This window comes from Dipodomys merriami, unplaced genomic scaffold, assembly GCF_024711535.1.
Source record: "Dipodomys merriami isolate MVZ:Mamm:240054 unplaced genomic scaffold, mDipMer1.0.p SCAF_345, whole genome shotgun sequence".
In the NCBI taxonomy this organism is placed as follows: domain Eukaryota; kingdom Metazoa; phylum Chordata; class Mammalia; order Rodentia; family Heteromyidae; genus Dipodomys; species Dipodomys merriami.
The window spans coordinates 307,217-326,113 of record NW_027204993.1 but is presented as its reverse complement, the minus strand read 5'-3'; the positions used below and the strand labels follow the sequence as shown (position 1 = coordinate 326,113).

Below are 18,897 nucleotides of genomic sequence, written 5' to 3'. Positions count from 1 at the left end.
ATTTAAGAGCCCTGCTCCGGGATGGCTCCTGAGGGGGGCCAGAGAAGAGAATGGAGAAGAGGGAAATGGAGGGAGGTGAGAAGAGGGGGGCTAACTTACATTGAATCCAGGTCTTTGGTAATGGCTCCAGCATTTGACACCATACTGACCTTGAAAGTGCAGGTTGGCTGGCTGGTGAAGCCAAAGAGGCCCTGAGGGACCATATCCCTGAAACAGTTGCAGCACCACTTGAAGGAGGGCGGAAGCTTCCCCAGCTCATATCCCTCCAGCAGATGTGGGGAAATGGAGCAACTGGTGACCCCAGAGGGCATAGCCAGGAGGGAAGATGGGTTGAACTCTAAGCCCCTATCTTCCTTCTCTGGTGGAAGCATGAGCCCTCAGCCTGGAACCTACTACACTAAGAAGGTTGGGGCTGGGTTGGGGGTGAGGTTCAGGCTAATGAGGGGGTGGGGGAAGGAGAAGAGTGGTGGGATCTGGGCACCATTACCATGAAACCACGTCTTTTAGGGCTATGCAGGTGTGTCCACACATCTCTAATGCAATGAAGATTTGTGGGGCACTGGAGGGCTAAGGAATGGGGTAGAGGTGGCTCGTGTGGTGAGAGGCATGGGGTGGGGGTGGCCTGGATGGTGGTGGGAAGAGGGAGCCTAGCAGGGGGTATTGGGGCCCAGGAAGATGGGATGGGCCCCCTTCATTTATAACCCACATGGGAGCAGAGAAAAAAGATGGGGAGGAGAGGGGTTTAATGGAGGGGGCTCTCTGACCTCAAATTGGGGTCATCATGGGATGGCTCCCACATCTGGGCCCACACTGATCAGAAAGATGGCGATACATGTGGTGAAGCCAAAGATCCCTCAGGAAGGTGGAGCACCAGTTAAAGAGATGGAAGCAAGGTTTGCAGCTTCAGCCCCACAACTGCGAGCAAACAAAGGTAAACCAGAGAGCCCTGGGCTGTCCAGGCATTAACCAGGCAGGGAGGTAGGGCAGACTCTGACCTAGGCCTTCCTTCTCTGTAACAGCCATGGCTCATGTCTGGAACAATCTGGCACTTAGCATGGTGTAATGAGTGCTGGGCATGTGCACATTTCCCCTCCCATGCATCTCTTCACACAAGAAGGGTGGGGTTGGCAGTGGCAGGAAGCAGTGGGCTGGAAGGGGCGGGTCCAGAGGTCAAAGTTGGGCTAGAAGAGAGGGTGGGCCATAAGGTTGGGTGGAGCTCTGAGGGAGTATTGGGGCTTCAGAGGGGCTCCACCCTAAAGGGGGTGTTAGAGCACTTAGCATGGGGGTGGGCTGAGAAAGCATGAGGTGGGGATGGGCCAGTGGCCTGGGGCAGGGGAAAGGGTTGTAACAAGGAGCATAAAGGAGTGGATAGGGGACCAAGAAGAGGGGTTGGGCCCACCGGAAACAGGGCTGTCCAGTATTGGCTCCATGTGTTATGTGCTATGTGTTCTGGTCTTCTGTGCTCTGTTGGGGGTGAGCGCCTATTAGAGTTCCCCTACCCCACAATCTAGACGACAGGAAAGGAACTCCATCTAACTATTCATCTAGCAGGGGGAAACTTCTTTTGGGCTCTGGGAAGAGGTTTATTTTGAAGACGGATGGGTAGAAAGGGCCACATTTGGGGTAACAAATTCATATCACCCAAACTCATGAGGCACAGGTAATATATAAAGTGGACCCAAGCAACAGGATCTTCTTTTTTCTTTTCTTCTCCTGTATGTTTTTCCCTCTTTCTTTCCTTCTTTATTGTGGTGGTACTGGGGCTTAAACACAGCTTCTGAGTGCTACAAGGATTCCTTGCCCAAGGCCGTATTGTTCTTCACATCCTAGACCTCCAACTTCCTGGTTCTTGTCAGTCTTGTTGCAGGTACCAAGGCCAGATGCCTCCTTTCAAGGTGACCTGGTCCCTACCAGCCTGCTCCCTGTGGAAACCAAAATGAGGATTAGGGATTTTGTGCTTGTGTACATGCATTCACATGAACACATGGTATTCATGGTGCCAGATTGGTCTGGTCATATTCCTTATTGAACCCAAGGGAAGGAAGGTTGGGGTCCCTCCCTGGCTGTGGCCTGTGTAGCCCAGGATTTGGAGCCTGGATTTGGGGATGCTGCTGTCCCCCACACCCAGTGGTTCTCCTGCTGCAGGGAGGTTATGCTCAGGTCCTTCACCTCATGGACTACCATGTTGGTGGTACTTCCTCTAGACCCCAGTGCCCATGCCATACCAGATGTCCAACTTTCAACATAAGTGGGCTTGCTCCCTCCTTCATGGGAACCAATCACAGGCATAGGGATTTGTGCATACTCAGGTTTGAGGAATGCATGTACATGTGGCCAGATTCACCTCTTCCTGTGCTGTTGGAAGTAGGAGGAAAGAAAGGATCTAGATTATCTCCATTCCAGGTTATGGAATGTAGAATAGAGGTGTGGGCTTGGAATACTGGATGTTGCTGCCCTCCCCAACCAATTCTTCTCTTGGCAGGTCATACCTAGTGGCCTGTTCTTCACATTATCAACTACTGTCCGGATAGTCTCTGTAGGCCCAAGTGCCTTTGCCATTCCAGATGCCCAAGTTTCTAGGTAAGTGGGCACCCTTCATCCCCTCCCCCCTTGTAGGATCTGATCGTGTGTATATGTGTACATTAGTTTGAGGAACGCATGAATGTGTGGCCAGTTTTGCCTATTCCAGTCCTAATGCATGTCCAAGGGAAAAATGGCCAGGGATGGAGTCTTTCATTCCTCCCTTCCAGGATATGCCTTCTGTAGCCTGGAGTTATTGTCTACAGCTGTGCTGGCTGCTGCCCTAACCAACCACTGCTTCACGTGTTAGAGAGGTCAAGTCTAAAGGCTGCTTTATCTTGGCCTTGCCTAACTCATCTTCCTGATTCATTTCAGCCCAGGTGGGGGTACCTTCCAAGAAGCCCCCAATTCTAGGTAAGTGGGCTTTCCCTGACCACCTGTGGGAGCTGAATCATGCATGTGAGGTTGTGTGTCTGTATACACCCATTACCTCAAACAATATACATGGTGTCAGGGTGGTCAGGTCGTGTGCTATAGTGGTCCAAGACAAGGAATACTAAGGCCTGATGTTTTGCCCTGTCTCCATTCCTGACTGTGGCCTATGTAGCTCAGGATTTGGGGTTAGGTCAAGATGAAGATGCTGCCACCCTCCCCAACCAGTGCTTTAACTGTTAGAGGTGAAGGTCGTGTGTGAGGGCTTCCATCTTCCTGATTCATTTTGGAATAGGGGAACCTGTCATTCCAGATAACCCCATCTTGAGGTAAGTTGGCCCTTTGCCATTACCCTCTTTGAACCAAATTGTGGATGTGTGTTTATGGGTGTGTGTGCATATCTGCGCAAATATGTGGTGCCAGTCTGAGTGGAAGTGTGCCATAGAGGTCCCAAGAGAATGCAGGCCGGGGCATGGATTCAGTTTGCTTACCTTTCATGCTATGACTACACTTTTGAAGCCTGGGGTTCTGGACCCAGAGTTGGAGATGTTCTCACTCTCGCCAACCAGTGTTTCATGTGCTACAGGGAGGTCCTTCCCAAGGTCTCTTGATCTTTACCTCCCACACCTCCGTCTTCTTGGGCCATCTCAGTCCAGGTGTAGGTACCGTTGCCAGATTCCCCATTTCAAACTAAGTGGGTCCCCTCCTGGCTGCTCCCAGAGAAAACCAAAACATAGATGAGGGCTTGTATACACATTCACAAGAGTGCACATACATTGAGCTCAATTAGCCTGGTTGTGTGCTATAGTGGACCCAAGAGAAGAGAGTCCAGGGCTTGGAGACTGGCCTGTTTCTATCCAGCTTTGGATTGCAGAACCTGGAGTTTTTGGCAGCTGTGGATGCTATTGCCTTCCATAAGCTTCTCCTGTTGAGAGGAGTTTGTTCCCAGTGGCCTGTTTTTCATCTCACATGCTGCCTTCATGCTGGTCACGCTCTGTAGGCCATCCATGTTCCAGTGCCACCCCAGATGCCCAAGTTTCAAGATAAGTTGGTATACTCTCTCCTTCATGGAAGTCAATCATAGTGTAGGGTTTTGCATATGCATACACAAATTTGAAAACTGTGAATATGTGATCAGATTGGCCTCTTCCTGTGCTATTGGGAGACCAGGGAATGGAAGGCCAGGCATGAAGTCTTTCATACCACCATTCCAGGCTATGTCCTGTAGACCAGGTTATGGGCCTGGAGCTGGGGATGCTGCCAGCCTCCCCAACCAGTGATTCATGTGTTATAGTGAGGGCCTGCTGGAAAGTCTCTTCATCTTCACCTCACTGACTTCTATATTCTTGGTCTCAGTGCTCGACCAGTGGATGCTGTTGCGTGCCCAAAAGGTGCTTTATGCACCACAGTAGGACATGTCTGGGGGCCTTTTTGTCCTTACACCTTGGACCTTCATTTTTCTGGTCCACATTGATGCAGGTGCTGGTGCCTTCCTGGATGCTCCAGTTTCACAGATCCCCCCCACCCCCTCTTTCCCCAAAGTGAGTGAATCACAGCTGAAAAGTCATGTTCCTGTGTGCACAATTGTCCAAATGCTCATATATGGTGCCAGATTGAGCTGGATGTGTGCTATAGCAGGTGCAAAAGAAGAAAGACCAGGGATGGAGTCTGCTCCCCAACCCCCAGCCATGGCCTGTGAAGCTCATGGTTATGAGCCTGGAGCTGAAGATCCTGCTGTTCCTCCCCCAAAATGCTTCATCTATAACATGAAAATCCTGCATGAGGACCTTTTCCTCTTCACCTAGTCGACTTACATCTTCCTGTTCTGTGCCTACTCAGGTGTCAGTGCCATCCCAGATACCCCTGTTTCGAGGTAAGTGGATACGGTATGTGTTTATGTGCTCATAATCTTACTTGTATGTATTTTCCACTTTGTCCTTTTGATGGGTCTTCTCCTACCTGCACAATGTACTCTATGAGTTACCATGGTATCAACCAGTAAAATGTCACCAGTCATTTGCTTAATATTCTCAGATTCTCTTATCTTGTAGATTCTTACCCTATAAAGTAAAATTTCTGATTTTTGTAGTCTTTCAATCAAAACACTAAAAATTTTAGCTCTTAATAAGTATTCTTGCAAGTTATATTGGGGACACTTTATACTGTCTTCTCAGAGTAATATAAATTTTTTATAGGAATGGATATACTTATCTAAATTCTGACCAGATTTGTCTAATAGAACACTTAAGGCATTCTCTGAAGGAAATATATGCTAGACTCCGAATTTGAAAGAACTTCAAACTATGAAGGCCAACCTGAGCAGCACATCCTGCAGGAAGGCATGATGGTGGCAAAGGAGTAGACAGAAAATTTGCACCAAATATGGGAGGACCTCTCCTGTGAGTCAGGAAATCATCGGTCCACAGTAGGCTGCAATGTCCCAAAATGCCAATGTTAGAAAGCAGCTTTAATTTTGTGAAACCTTGAGGCCCTTTTTAGTAGGACCCCTGATTCTCCATTATACCTTTAGATTACATAGATTAGAAGGCAGCAGTGTGCTTAACAGAAACAGCTCCAGGTTTCCACAGCACTAGCTGCTTGGAGTTGGCACGCTGGTAAGGAACTTTTTGTAAATCACCTTAAGCTTGAAGAAGAATTTTGGGGATGAGGCTCAGCTATTGCTAGGGTAGATGATGACAAGTGTTATCTCTCTGTTGTGATAGGCCTTTGGCTTTGTTTGGCCAGCAGCTCATCTGAGCTTAACAGTAAGCATCTTACTGGTCTCTTCTAATTTTGAGGGTTCTTACATTGGTAATTACATTCACATGCACTTAGAGTCTTACTTGGAAGAGCTGTTTAAAAAAACTTTTAGGAATGATCAGAACAGGTACTTAAACTAGAGGGTAGGGGTACTCACGGCTATGCAAAAATGAGTCCTGGTTATAGTATTAGAAAATTTATGTTAGTTATAAATCAAAAAATTAAAGGATTCAAGTAGTCTTAAAGATTTTCTTTTAAGAGAATTCCAAGGACAATATATTTCATCATCTCATTGTTAAGTGTCTTTTTAACGTCTTTAACAAGTTTTATATAAGAGAAAGTATCTGGAATTACATGCAAAGTTCTACAAAGTTAACGTACAGCAGACTGTACAGCCATTATGAGTTTAATTAGGAATTCTGGGCCCTGAAAGTCCAGGGATTTAAAAGCTAAAATAAATATATGCCTGAGGGATAGAAACAAAAAGCTTGATTTTCTAGGGATATATACACTTTCAAGCCTTTAAACACTTTTGGCTGTGTAGGTGTTGTTAGATTTGGTACTCTTACTTCACTCTAAAAGACTTGGGTAGGGGAGGTGACAAAAAATTCTCTTCTGTGTCCCTATCTACGACGTGAGTTTTAAAACATTACCAATGGATCTTGTGTGGCCCCTGAAAGTTTTTCCAAGATTTTTCAGAGCCTCAGAATTCCATCATACCTTTATCAAGGCTGATTTGTATTATTTATTTTGAAATTTATTAGAGCAAAGCATTTAACCTTTTAAGGAGGAGGAAGATCCTGTGCTGAAATGTGCTTTCTGGAGTTGTTTGTAAGCAATGGAACATTGGGTATTTTGGAGTCACCCTCTATGAGCTGACTGTTTGAGGTAACATTTCCATGATTTCCATTCAGTAGTTACTCTGTACCATCAGAAATGTAGGATCAGTGAGTGATGAACATTGGTTTAGTTTTATTTTGCTTTGTTTACATATTCCATCATGTAGGTGATATTAATCTATCTGCTACATTGTAAATGTGTGATTTATGGCATTACCTGAATTATAGTTTTTAAATTGAATAAGTGAGACATGGGCCTTAATGATGTAAGAATTTGATTAGTTTTCAAAATGTACAAGGTTTGAGTCAGAATTAAATTAGCAAGTTGTCAGCATTCAGAAATGAACATTAAAGGACATAACACAGTAGAATTTTATGTGGTGCTTAATATATTTAGCCTTTCTCATTTCTAATGTTTGGTATAACCTGGTAGTAATAGATGTGCAATGGGTAAAAGTCAATCCTGTTGGTTAGCTATAGTTGTTACTTCAGCAAAGTTATGAGAATGTCTGTTGATACAAAACACTCTAGTCATGTAAGATGAAGAAATAGAAATAAATCCTTGGAAATCATAACTAAAAGGAAAGACATTCATAGTCCTGGGCACACCATTTTTATTGGTTATCTAAAGCAGCCAAATGCATTTTTATATGCAGATGGTTTTCAGCAAATAGGAGATTGAAGATAGACTTCAGTCCTGTATCTTGTTCCATGCAGAAAATAAGGAGCTGTGTACATGGCTGGTGTAGATGGAAAACGATTCTAGAGATGGCAGATTTCAGCATTGAAGAAGTGATTGAGTACTTTCGGGAGGTGAGCCAGTAGGAGTCCAGATGGATATACTTAGGACAACCTGTTCACTGCTGAGATCAGAATGTAATGTTACATGTGTGTTTTACTCTAACAGTTGAATAGACTTTGGAACTATTTTTCATCCACAACAAATATGGTGGTAGTTTTACTTCTAACCAGATATCAACTGGTGCCTGAAGTGTCCACATCATCAGTATGCCAACACACAGAGAAATCAGTCAATTATCACAATTGAAATTTTCCTAGCTTTTGGAGATTCCTAGGGCATGGCTCTGGATTTCTTGGTTCTTTGCTTCTCCATGCTCACTGCTATTGTTCTTGGGGTGTTTGCTCTCAGTTCAAAAATACCCCTGTATTTGACTATATAGAATTAAATCTGATTTCATAAAGGCAATAATCCATTATATATTTAAACCAGCTTCTGTCTTTCAGTCTCAGTGATTCTCAGAATCAATTTTTACTTAAAAAATGATGAAGCTATCCAGGCTCTGGTGGGTCACTCCTGTAATCCTAGGTACTCAGGAGGATGTAATCTGAGGATTGTGGTTGAAAGCCAGCAAGAGCTGGAAAGTCCATGAAACTACAATCTTCAACTAACCATCAGAAAGCCGGAAGTGGCCCTGTGGCTTAAGTGGTAGAGTGCTGGCCTTGTGCTGAAGAGCTGAGGGACAAAGCCCAGGCCCAGACTTCAAGCCCCAAGAACCACAAAAAAAATATTATGAAGCTTCAGAATTTATACAGAGGTGTGGGGCTCCCATAATATTTGTTAAGCTGATTTAGGTATTTAATCTCACATTTATGGTTTTTACTGCTTTGAATCTGAAAGATTATTTTATCTCATTTGGATTCTTTCATTTCATTCATTAGGAACATGCCATTCTTAAATCAAATGACAAATATATAGAATCTCAATAAGATATCCCAAACAACTCTATTGCTTATGCTTTTGAAAAGCTATATGGAAGAAAATTTTCATATGAGGTTTTAATCAGATTAGTTAGTAAAATTTCAACAAAGCTCTTATAAATATTTAGAAACTTCAAGGAATCACAATAATTTTATTTTCCTGCTTGCCCTCTATTTCTTGATACGTATGACAATAAGGATATTGCTTGGTAAGCAGCAGCATAGAATCCAGCATTCTGCCATTTACTCATATATTAATTATTGTAATAGGGTACGTACTTTTGCCCAGCATGGCATGATATCAGATTATCTGACAAAATAACAAGTAAGTAATATTTTCCTGCTCCACAAATGAAAATTGCCACACAAAATGCAAATGTCCATGTACAAAATTGAATGCTGTGATTTGTATTTTTAAATGTTTTTATTGTAAAATTTCTGTACAGAGGGGTTACAGATACATGAGTAAGGTAATCAGGACATTTCCTATCGAGCATTGTTACTTGCTCCTTTGTTTTTCCCCTACCATCCCTTCCCCGCCCCCCACCTCCCCATCTCATCCTTTAGCCCTCCACAATACTCCTAGCTGAAATTGTAAAGTTCATTTTCAACATAATGTCTCATATAGTTCAATGTCACAATGGGTCAACCTGTATCCTTATTTAAGCATTTTGTTATTTCCCTTCCCCTCCCCAAATCAGAAAAATGTATATGCAAGATGCAGGGCACCAGAATCAAATACAGTGAAATCAGGGGTTGTACCACGAGGGAAGAACATATCAAAGAAACAAAAAAAGCACATAGTACATGATAAATACGTTAAAAAGAGTAGCAAGGAAGAAAAATAAACACTTGTGTCCCTATCTTGGGGTTTTACAGGGGAATTCTTCACCAATTTTTCCAGCAATAAAATTAATACTTCTTTGTCTCTCCAGCATTTTACTTTATTGTCGTAATTCATTTCCTTACAATATTGCAGATGCTTATGACAATGGATTGTTTTACACCCACATTTTCATTGCATCAGAAATAAAATTAATCAGAGGAAGAGCAATATTTCTTTCAGATTTTACTTCCTTCTTTCATTCAAGTAGCAACTATTCCCCAAGACTTGGTTTCCAACTGTCCCTGATCATCAGCTACTGTGTGTCTCAATAATTAAATAGATTCATATAACAGCATGTCTTTTTTGACAAACAGTATGTGTCTAATGCTCATAAATATGTCCTCATGTTGTGCTTCATTTGCGCAAGGCAAGTGCTCTACTACTTGAGCCAGCTTTTTTGACTAGTTTATTAGAAATAAGAGTCTTATGGATTTTCTTGCCCAGGCTTGCTTCAAACCACGATCCTCACATCTCAGATGTCTGAGTAGCTAGGAATATAGGCTGGGGCCACTGGCACCTGGCTTCTTACTCACCATGTGCTGGGGGCAGGGTTATGGGAGTTATATGAAAAAGGTATGTTAACTATGATCGGTGATAAAGGGGCCATGAGTAAAACAAGGTGATGGGACTAGAAAATGAATGTGTATCATTATTCCAAAAGAGAATTCTGCAGTGTATACTTCCTTCTTTTTTTTTTTTTTTTGGTCTGGTGTGGGGCTTGAACTCTGGGCTTGGGTGCTGTCCTTGTGCTCTTCAGCTCAAGGTGAGTGCTCTACTGCTTGAGCTACAGCACCACTTCCGGTTTGAGAGTGGTTTATTGGAGATAAGAGTTTCACGGACTATCCTGCCCAGGCTGGCTTTGAACCATGATCCTCAGATCTCAGCCTCCTGAGTAGCTAGGATTACAGGCATGAGCCACCAGTGCCTGGCTTACTTCTATTTTTTTCATCAATGCTCTCATCATAAGTTGGTGACATAAATAAAGACTCTTTTCTCTGGACAGAAAACTGAATTCTTTGCTTATAAAAAAACATGAATATTTTTTTAAGACACCTGCTATTTCTTAAAATAAGCACTGAAAAATTATGGTTTTAGATGATCCTAATTAATGGTGTCCAAAAATGCTTGTTAACAACCCTGGAATTATTAAATAAAGGAACTAAAGTAAATCTCCCCATCCAAAAATTAATACCAGCCAAATAATGAAAAACTATAAAGTATAACAAACATGTCCTATTCTTAGAAATTAACTGGGACCCTAATATATCTCAGAAATAATAACTGAGGAAAAGCTATTGAGGATTTCCTCATGAATGGTATCATTTCTTTCTTTTTAATGGATGACTCAAGTTTCATTGTGTATATATACCAAATTTTCTTGATCCATTCATCCACTGAGGGACATCTGTGTTGATTCTATATTACCTATGGAAAGTAATGTTACAATGAACATGGTTCTGCTTGTGGCTTGACTGTGTCCTTTTTATGTTCTATTGGAAATGCAGGATCATAAGGTAACTCTATGGTTAGTTTTTTGAGAAATCACCATGACACTTTCCAGAGAGGTTGAACAGGCTTCTTTTGCCACCAAGAGTGTAGAGTTCCACTTTGGCTGCATCCTCACCGGTATTTTTTATTGTTAGTTTTCTTGATATTAACCATTCTCCCTAGAGTGAGTTGGAATCTTGTAGTTTTGATTAGCATTTGCTTTATAGCCAGAGATACTGAATGTTTTTCATATGTCTATTGTCCATTTTTATTTCTTATCAGAAGCTTTCTGTTTTATTTCTTATGAGAAGTCTGTCTTTAAGTCCTTAGCCCATTTAATAATTGGGTTATATTAATTGTGAAGTTTTGTTTTTGAGGGTTTAATTTTTGAAACTCTAAGTGTTTTATGGATATTAGGCTCGTCTTGATGTATAGATGGAAAAAATCATTCTGTGAACTTTTTTCAGCTTGTTGTAAGTGAATTAAGCCATACTCAGGAAAACAAAAATTTCATGTCCCTCACATGCAGTAGATAGTATGTGCCTATAAGTAAACACATGGAAGAAATGCAAGTGGTTAAAAATGAATTAATAGAAGTTTAATAGACCTATGGACAATTCAAACAGTATAATTCTTAAGAAGACTAAGTCAAAGTCCAACAAAATGAGTACCAGGAAATGGGTACTTGCAAGGGGGAGAGTGGTGCCAAGGAGAGAGGAATAGAGGAGTGAAGGAGGGGAAGAAGGGAGATTACAGGGAAGAATTCAATGTATATACCACAGAACTGAGAATTATAAGGAAGTTTTGGGTAGAAGGGGGTGCAGATGTTGGATGGATAACAGAGATCCAGCTGCATTCTATACATAAACTTCTTTGTTCAATGGCAAAATATCAATACATAACCTAAAAGTAATATAAGAGAAGAGGTGGATCGGCAGAGGTGGGTGAGAATGTTGAAAGGGATGATGTAGGTCAAGATGTACCATATTCATAAGCTGTTTGCAGAATCACAACTCTTTTGTACAACTACTTAAAGATAATAAAAATATTCAAAATAAAGAAAATTTGTAAAGAAAATTGTGCAGAATCTAATTTCTAATAGTAAAGATATAAAGCCACAAGAAAGACACAGACATGATCACTATCCATTGTTTCATTAAGGGAGATAGACGAGAAGAAAAATTCAATTGAACTTGAAAACATACTGGAGACATTATTCTTTTGGCCTTTACCAAAAAGTTCAGTGCTCTGGTACAAAGAAGCCTCATTGATCATAATCTCTCCCCTGCAAAAGACATTGTTAAACTCAGCCATCATTGCCATACTGAATATAAAGAGAGGCTTAAATAGCATGTTAAGGTGAACAGAAATGGGTTGCTCTGGTGAAAATTTTGTCATCTTACAAAAATGGAGAAAAACACAAAAGCAATTTCTGAAATTTTGAAATTACTGCTACCAGAAGAAAACTTAGGGAACAGACTTCAGGTATACACAAAGGCCAATGAACATCAGGATAATGTTCAATTCCGTAGTACAGAGTTGGAAACAATGTGGAAAGGTTGTGGATGAAATCTGGAGGAAGAGAGAGACAGGCTAAGGGATATACCATCTAAGATACAGACAGCTGTACATCTGTGCGTTAACAGCTAGCTGCTCAAGTGCAAGGATTCCTCATAAGCAACAACATTCACTCTAGCTTGGACATTAACTATTAATTTAAATTATTAACATAATTTACTTTACTGTAGGAAATTTGGGCATTTATGATTAAAGAAACCTACCTATGTTAGATGTGACTTTCCTTTTTTTTTTTTTTTTTTGTCAGTCGGACTTGAATCAAGGCCTGGGCTTAGTCTCTGTGATTTTGTGCTCAAGGCTAATGCTCTGCCACGTGAGCCACAACTCAACTTCCAACTTTCTTATGGTTAATTGGAGATGATTGTCATGGACATTCTTGCTTAGATTGGCTTTGAAACTTGATCCTCACATCTCAGCCTCCTGAGTAGCTAGGATTGAAGGCATGCATTACCAGTCCCTGGTACTTTTTGTTTTAATGTCATCAAAACACTTTATTGTTATTATCATTATTATTGTTACTTGCAATAGTAGGATTTGAACTCAAGACCTCATGATAGTTGGCAGGTACTCTACCACATAACTATGGCCCAGATCTTTTTGCTTTAGTTATATTTTGGATAGAGACTTGTGCTTTCTTCCAGGCCATACTTGTACTCTGATCTTCCTATCTTCACCTCTCAAGTTGTAGGGTTCACATTCAAGCATCACATCTAGCTAAATGTCCTTATCACACACAAGCAATTAGTTTATTGTGATTATATGCCAATTAGAGAGGTGATACAACTCCATACTAGAACCAAGGATATTATTCATAACTCTAGGAGAACATGTTAGAAAGTGAGCCCTCAAAGTGTATATATTGTCCATTAATCTTGTAATGTTTCATTGTGATTATGCATTTGACTTCAGGAATTCTCAGGACCATGGTACTTGCTTGTCCACTTGTTGCCCAACAAGTGGCAGGCAGACTTTGCTTTGCTTGGGCTGGTTCATGCTGGGTAGCCTATTACAGGTGAATGTGCATGTGTACTCAGCTATGAGCTAGCTGAAAGGAGCTTGGTCCAGTCCTCAACAGGGACTAAGGTTAGATTCAGGCCTCTGCTGTCAGTATTGCCTTCAGAAGAGTTAGGCTTCCCATGGGTACACAGTTTTTTATGCCTTGGCCATGGGTTCGTTCTCTGGCCACCATTGGCTGGCACTTTGTCCACTACATGTTGTGCCCAGGTGTGGGTGCTCCCTCTGCTGCTGGAGCACTCACATGATTCATGGATCCAGACAGGGGCAAGTTGATTCCGACAGGGGGTTAACAACAGGGGTGTGTTCTCTCTGTGGCGGCACATCCTTACAGTTGTGTTTCCTGACAGGGGCTGATGCACAAGTGCTTCAGGGGCTTACCTTCTGGCCAGGGGCTGGTGCCCGGGCAAGTCAAGGTTTGGAGTGTGCTCTTGCTTGGTGGGTTCCAGCTGGGGAACATTTGTCTAGCTTTTGGAGCATGCATGCCATTCCTGGTTCCTGACCGGAGAGCCCTCCACCATTTTCTGTGCATTTGGGCATGTCTGTTATTGTGGCTGGTTGCCACAGGTGAATGGATTTTGGTTCTCAGATCATCCCTCTCACTCTCCCAATAGCCAAAGCTGTGGGGGATACAGGGCATTAGCTCCTGCCAATATGAGTCCATGTTGCCTCCCATGGGAAGCCAACAGGTGTGGTGGGTGAGGATGAAGAAGGGCTGACTCTTTGTCCTTTTCAAGTGTGGTGTTTCATCTTGGGTGGAAGGGAGAAGCGTCTGGGTCAAGTTCTGTGGGTAATCACCAGTTAAGTTCTCCCAGGAGTGGTGCCTTCCAAGCAGGGTACTTACTGATCCTGGAACTCAGTTTGGGCCAATCAGTGGAATTGTGGCAGATCTCTGTATCTGCATGCTGCAGGTAGCCAGTTGCTGGACCAACACTGCATATCGTCAACTTGGTTGTTGGCTGGACTATGTGGCCATTGGAGCTCTCTGAGTCTGGGTGTCATCATGCCTTGCACCAGTCTCTTTCTCTATCTGAAATGTTGAAGTCTAACATTGTATGTGTTTTCTGCATCTGGGTTCTGCAATCTCCTGGTCCTGACTCCCAAGCAGCCCTGGGCCACTTTGTAGATTTGACACACTGCCAAGAAGAAATGGTGGAGAGACCTTGTGATTTTCCATCTTCGTGTATGCAAATGAGATTTCTTTTACTTCCTGTGATTATTGGCTTGCTCATTTCCTTGTTATTGTCTATCTCTTGGGACAACTCCGTGTTGGAACCCAAATTATCTATTTGGTTTTAGAAAGCCAGGAGATTCCATTTAAATTCTGTGCTAACTCCCTAGCATATTCCTAGGTACTGATTTCAAATCCCAGGACTGGCACAAAAAATACACAGAGCAGGAGACATGATGTGGACTTTGGTTCTCAGACCAGCCCTCTCACTCTCCCAATAGCCAAAGCTGTGGGGGATACAGGGTCCTAGTGTCCACCAATATGAGTCCCAGTGGCCTCCCACTGGAAGCCAATAGGTATGAGGTGGGAAGATGAAGAAGGGCTCTTGACTCTTAAAATTTTAATGGAGTACCATTACCTTTTAGACTTCCTGAATGAATGCTCACGTAAAAAAGCTAGACTCGGGGCTGGGAAGGTGGCTCAGTGGTAGAGCTCTTGCCTTGCATGCCTGAGGCCGTGGGTTCTATTCCTCAGCACCACATAAACAAAAAGAAAAAAGTGGGAAGTGGCGCTGTGGCTCAAGTGGTAGAGCGCTAGCCTTGAGCTGAAGAGCTGAGGGACAGCGCCCAGGTCCAGAGTTCGGGCCCCACGACCGGACCCAAAAAGAAAAAAAGCTAGACTCATAAATGTCTCATAGAAAAGGAGAGCTGAAGGCAAATTAGTTTGTATAAATCAATAGCCCAGGAGTAGATGTCAAGTAGGGTAAATACAAAAACCATGGCAAATGTTGCATCTTAAGAACTCCCAAAGATGGACAAACTTCTATACATCCCCATACAAAGACTTTACCTTAGAGAAAGAATGAATACACCTATATAAAATATCTCAGTGAGAGAAAGGTTAGTGGCCTCAGGCTTGGTTTGCAGGATATTGGGTTCAGCAAAATCTCTAAACTTTCCCTTTAGCCCAGAGGATTCTAAGGAGGAAAACTATTACTTTCCTCTGCCAAGGGTAGATTAAACTGAGTTGATTGCAGAACTGGGTGAAGGTGAAGACACAAGTTTGGTAAGAATGGTGTAAGGCTAGGGGCTAATGGCTGAGACCTCTAAAACTTTCCTTGGGGATGGTAGACTGGTTAACACAATTCATATATTGTGTTATAGTAGCTACTTCTCTGAAAAAGATATTGTTGATGTTTTTGTGTACATGGGCTTCATAAACAGCATCAGCCTCTAGGACAAGACCAAGTGATAGAGATAGCTAGGCTAAGTGCCAGAGTCAGTGATATAGGTAAATCCATCTCTGGCCTTTGGTCCAGAATGAATATTGGGGCTGGTATAGAGCTGCATGAGGGAACAAGATGCTGTACATTACTGTTTTAAGTCTTTACAAAGACAAAGAAATGGCTTGTTGCTTATAATATTCATCTGAAAATTTCAATACAGAAAAATTTTCAATTTCTCCTTTTTGAGTTCAGGATCCTCTTACTCTTCGCCCAAGGGCAGTGTGGAAATCTCCTCCCAGTGGAGACCTAAATCCTCGAAGACCAAATGTACTCTTTTTCACCTAGAGGATGTAAACCCACAGGCTTGGCTTTCCGGGTCTCTTGGACCTCCATTTGGGCCAAGGGAAAGAGAGCACAGCATTCCAGGTCTTAGACAGACTTACAAATTTCAGTTGAGCCAGTATTCAGGTACACTTTCCCTACACTTCAGGTAGGCATTGAGATATCTCTCAGTAGTCATCCTGCCACCTGACCAGGATACAGGAAATGGCAACTGAGGTAGATAGGAGGGAACCTGAGTCCAAAAAGATTATAAATTCCCCTCATCTGCCACAATCACTCTGAGTTCTGGAGATCAGTGATTTCTGCTGTCTGTTCAAAGACTAGTACAACACAAACTAAGGCCCTTTGGCTGCTAGTCAGTGACATTATTGAAAACCCAATTGTGACTGAAGGTTAGGAGTTGCACTTAACTCTGGGAAGAGGGGGCTGGTAGCCTACTCTTTTCTGAATATTCTTTACCCTCCTTTCTCCGGCATGATAATGGTTTGTTATAGAACTCAAAACAATACCTACCCTCCTGTATCTTCTTTCTCCCATAGAGAAATCCCTATACCTCAGCCCTCTAGGAAGCATCCCAAATATCACCATGATGAAAAAAATGTACCATCTCTGCAGACCAAAACAAACTCTTGTGGTGTGAAGTTCAAACCAGAATACGGATTAATTTCATCATGCTGAGTCCATGAGAGCTTCACAAATACTGAACCTGTATAGGATTTCTAGTGTTCATGACCAACTCTCAATTGCCTAGAGCCCAGCTGAGCTTGTGTTTTCCTCATCATCTCAGTAAACAATGCTCAGTGCATGGAGTTACTCCAAGCTGTTACTCCATAGGTGATTCATATCTATGTGATATATGATGTCAACCAGTTCCCTTACAGTAGTGTTCTGTGACTGGAGTCTCTCACTCTGCTTTAAGCCATCCTTGGGCTGTATATTTGTAGGTTAGGGATATTCCTTTCAGACAGAATTTGGTGTCCCTTCATAAATAATTTTTCACTTTCTCATGCATCAAATGATTGAAGCTGGATCAGAGAACTTTGTCTTCATAAAGAAATAAAGGCACAGAAAAGATCCAACGGCCATGGACATCAAACTCCACAGGACCAGCCTAAGCTAGCACCTCTCTGTCACCTAACACATAGAGCTGGTAATAGCAAATTCGGGAGATTCTTTGAATAACTCCACTTATCAGGATCTATTTACTAGGCTTCACCTACACATAAATGTTATTAGAATTGTTATTAGAAATTGAAAAGACAGTTTAGTGCCTATTTGGTATTGACAAACTTCCAGCAGATGGACAGGATGGGTGAGTTGAATATTTTGAATCATTTCATGAATTCCAATGATTGAAGTCTAGTTCTAGAGAACCTTGCAAAATGCTCACCTGTGTGCCGTGTTTTTTTTCTGACACACCCAAATGGGATCAGTAGTATATACATGCAATGATTCTAACAAAATAGAGGTGCTGCCTCTGTTATTCAAATAACAGGTAAAAATCTTTCCTGGTTTACTTATTGTGATCAGAAATGCACTGAGTTTCCTATTAGTTTATGTGGACAATTTTTGAACTGTTCAACACTAAATACATGAATGTCACATTACATTGTTCCGTTTTGTGTCCTGGAAACAAATGCTGGCTGTAAGTAGACTTCTAATATATAAGCCTTGCAGGAATACGCTGGCTACAAAGGATCAACATGTGTATACAGAAGGGCAATATATGTGGTTATTAAATATTTCATGCAGATTCTCTTCTTATGACCACATTTACAAACATCTTCTGTGGCTGGGTATTCCAGTAGGACCTAAATTGTGAATATATGTTGTTTTACTAGATCCCACAAATGTTGGAGCTAACACTTAAAATAAAACACTACACTACAGTTAACAAAATCAGTGAATCATTTTGTTTAGGCAATAACTTCCTGATTAAAACGTCAAATAGTTCAGTAAATAAGAACAAGTACTGACAAACAGGATTACACTGAATTAAAACCTTCAGCACAAAAAAGGAAACAGTTAGTAGAGTGAATAGATTGCCTACACCCTGTAGTAGCTCTGGTAATGAGGTCTCTACATGGAATTTGGGTCTAACATTATGACAAGTAGAAAACAGACAGATGGTTTCATATTGACTTATACTTGACATAGCAAGAATTTCCTGTATTACCACGTGTCAACGTCTAGTGCGCTGGGGTCCCTGGGTAAAGGTCACAAAATCACCAGGACACAGGGGATGCGGAGTGCAAACAGCAATTGCCACTGCATGCTGTGCTTTATTGTTAGTGGGTATTTAAAGACAAGCAAGCATAATCTTTGCCAAGATTTGGTCAGAAGACATTCACACAAAAATTTCAACAGATGCATTTTTACTTAACCTATGAGACAATGTCTAGGTATATTATTATCTAAACTATTTTAGAGCAAGCTGAAACCACTTCTCCAATCTCAGGAAAATGCTTGACCAGCTGTTCATCTATGCTTAAGCAAGCAGAAGAGCTACTTCCTCAGCTCCCAGGAGTCTGTAACATGTGTTTTGAGATAGGGAGAGAGAGCATTTTCCCTTTCTATCCTGGCATTGCAAAAGCTTTCCTAATCCCAAACACAGTCCTCAGATAATCCTGAGGCTGGAGCCTGCATCATTCTGCCCGCTCAAGATAGACCTCGAGTCTTCACAACCTTCACAACCACGTTTTCTCAGACAAGTACATCATTAAAAATAATATCTTAGCCTGGTGCCGGTAGCTCACGCCTGTAATCCTAGTTGCTCAGGAGGCTGAGATTTGAGGATCGTGGTTCAAAGCCACCCCGGGCAGGAAAGACCATGAGAAGCTTATCTCCAATAAACCACTAGAAAACTGGAAGTGGCACTGTGGCTCAAACTGTAGAGCGCTTGCCTTGAGCTGAAAAGTGCCCA

The 18,897-nt window shown here is 42.1% G+C and overlaps 1 protein-coding gene across 1 annotated transcript in view; it reads left to right on the top strand.

The window, feature by feature from the left end:
- Positions 1-822: 822 nt before the first annotated feature.
- LOC138803669 (vomeronasal type-2 receptor 116-like) overlaps positions 823-18,897 on the top strand; it is a 34,445-nt gene continuing 16,370 nt past the window's right edge. The window contains 5 exon segments of the mRNA XM_069987731.1: positions 823-931; positions 4,432-4,493; positions 4,758-4,825; positions 7,208-7,364; positions 15,885-15,959. Of these exon segments, the coding sequence (XP_069843832.1) occupies positions 823-931; positions 4,432-4,493; positions 4,758-4,825; positions 7,208-7,364; positions 15,885-15,959 (471 nt within the window).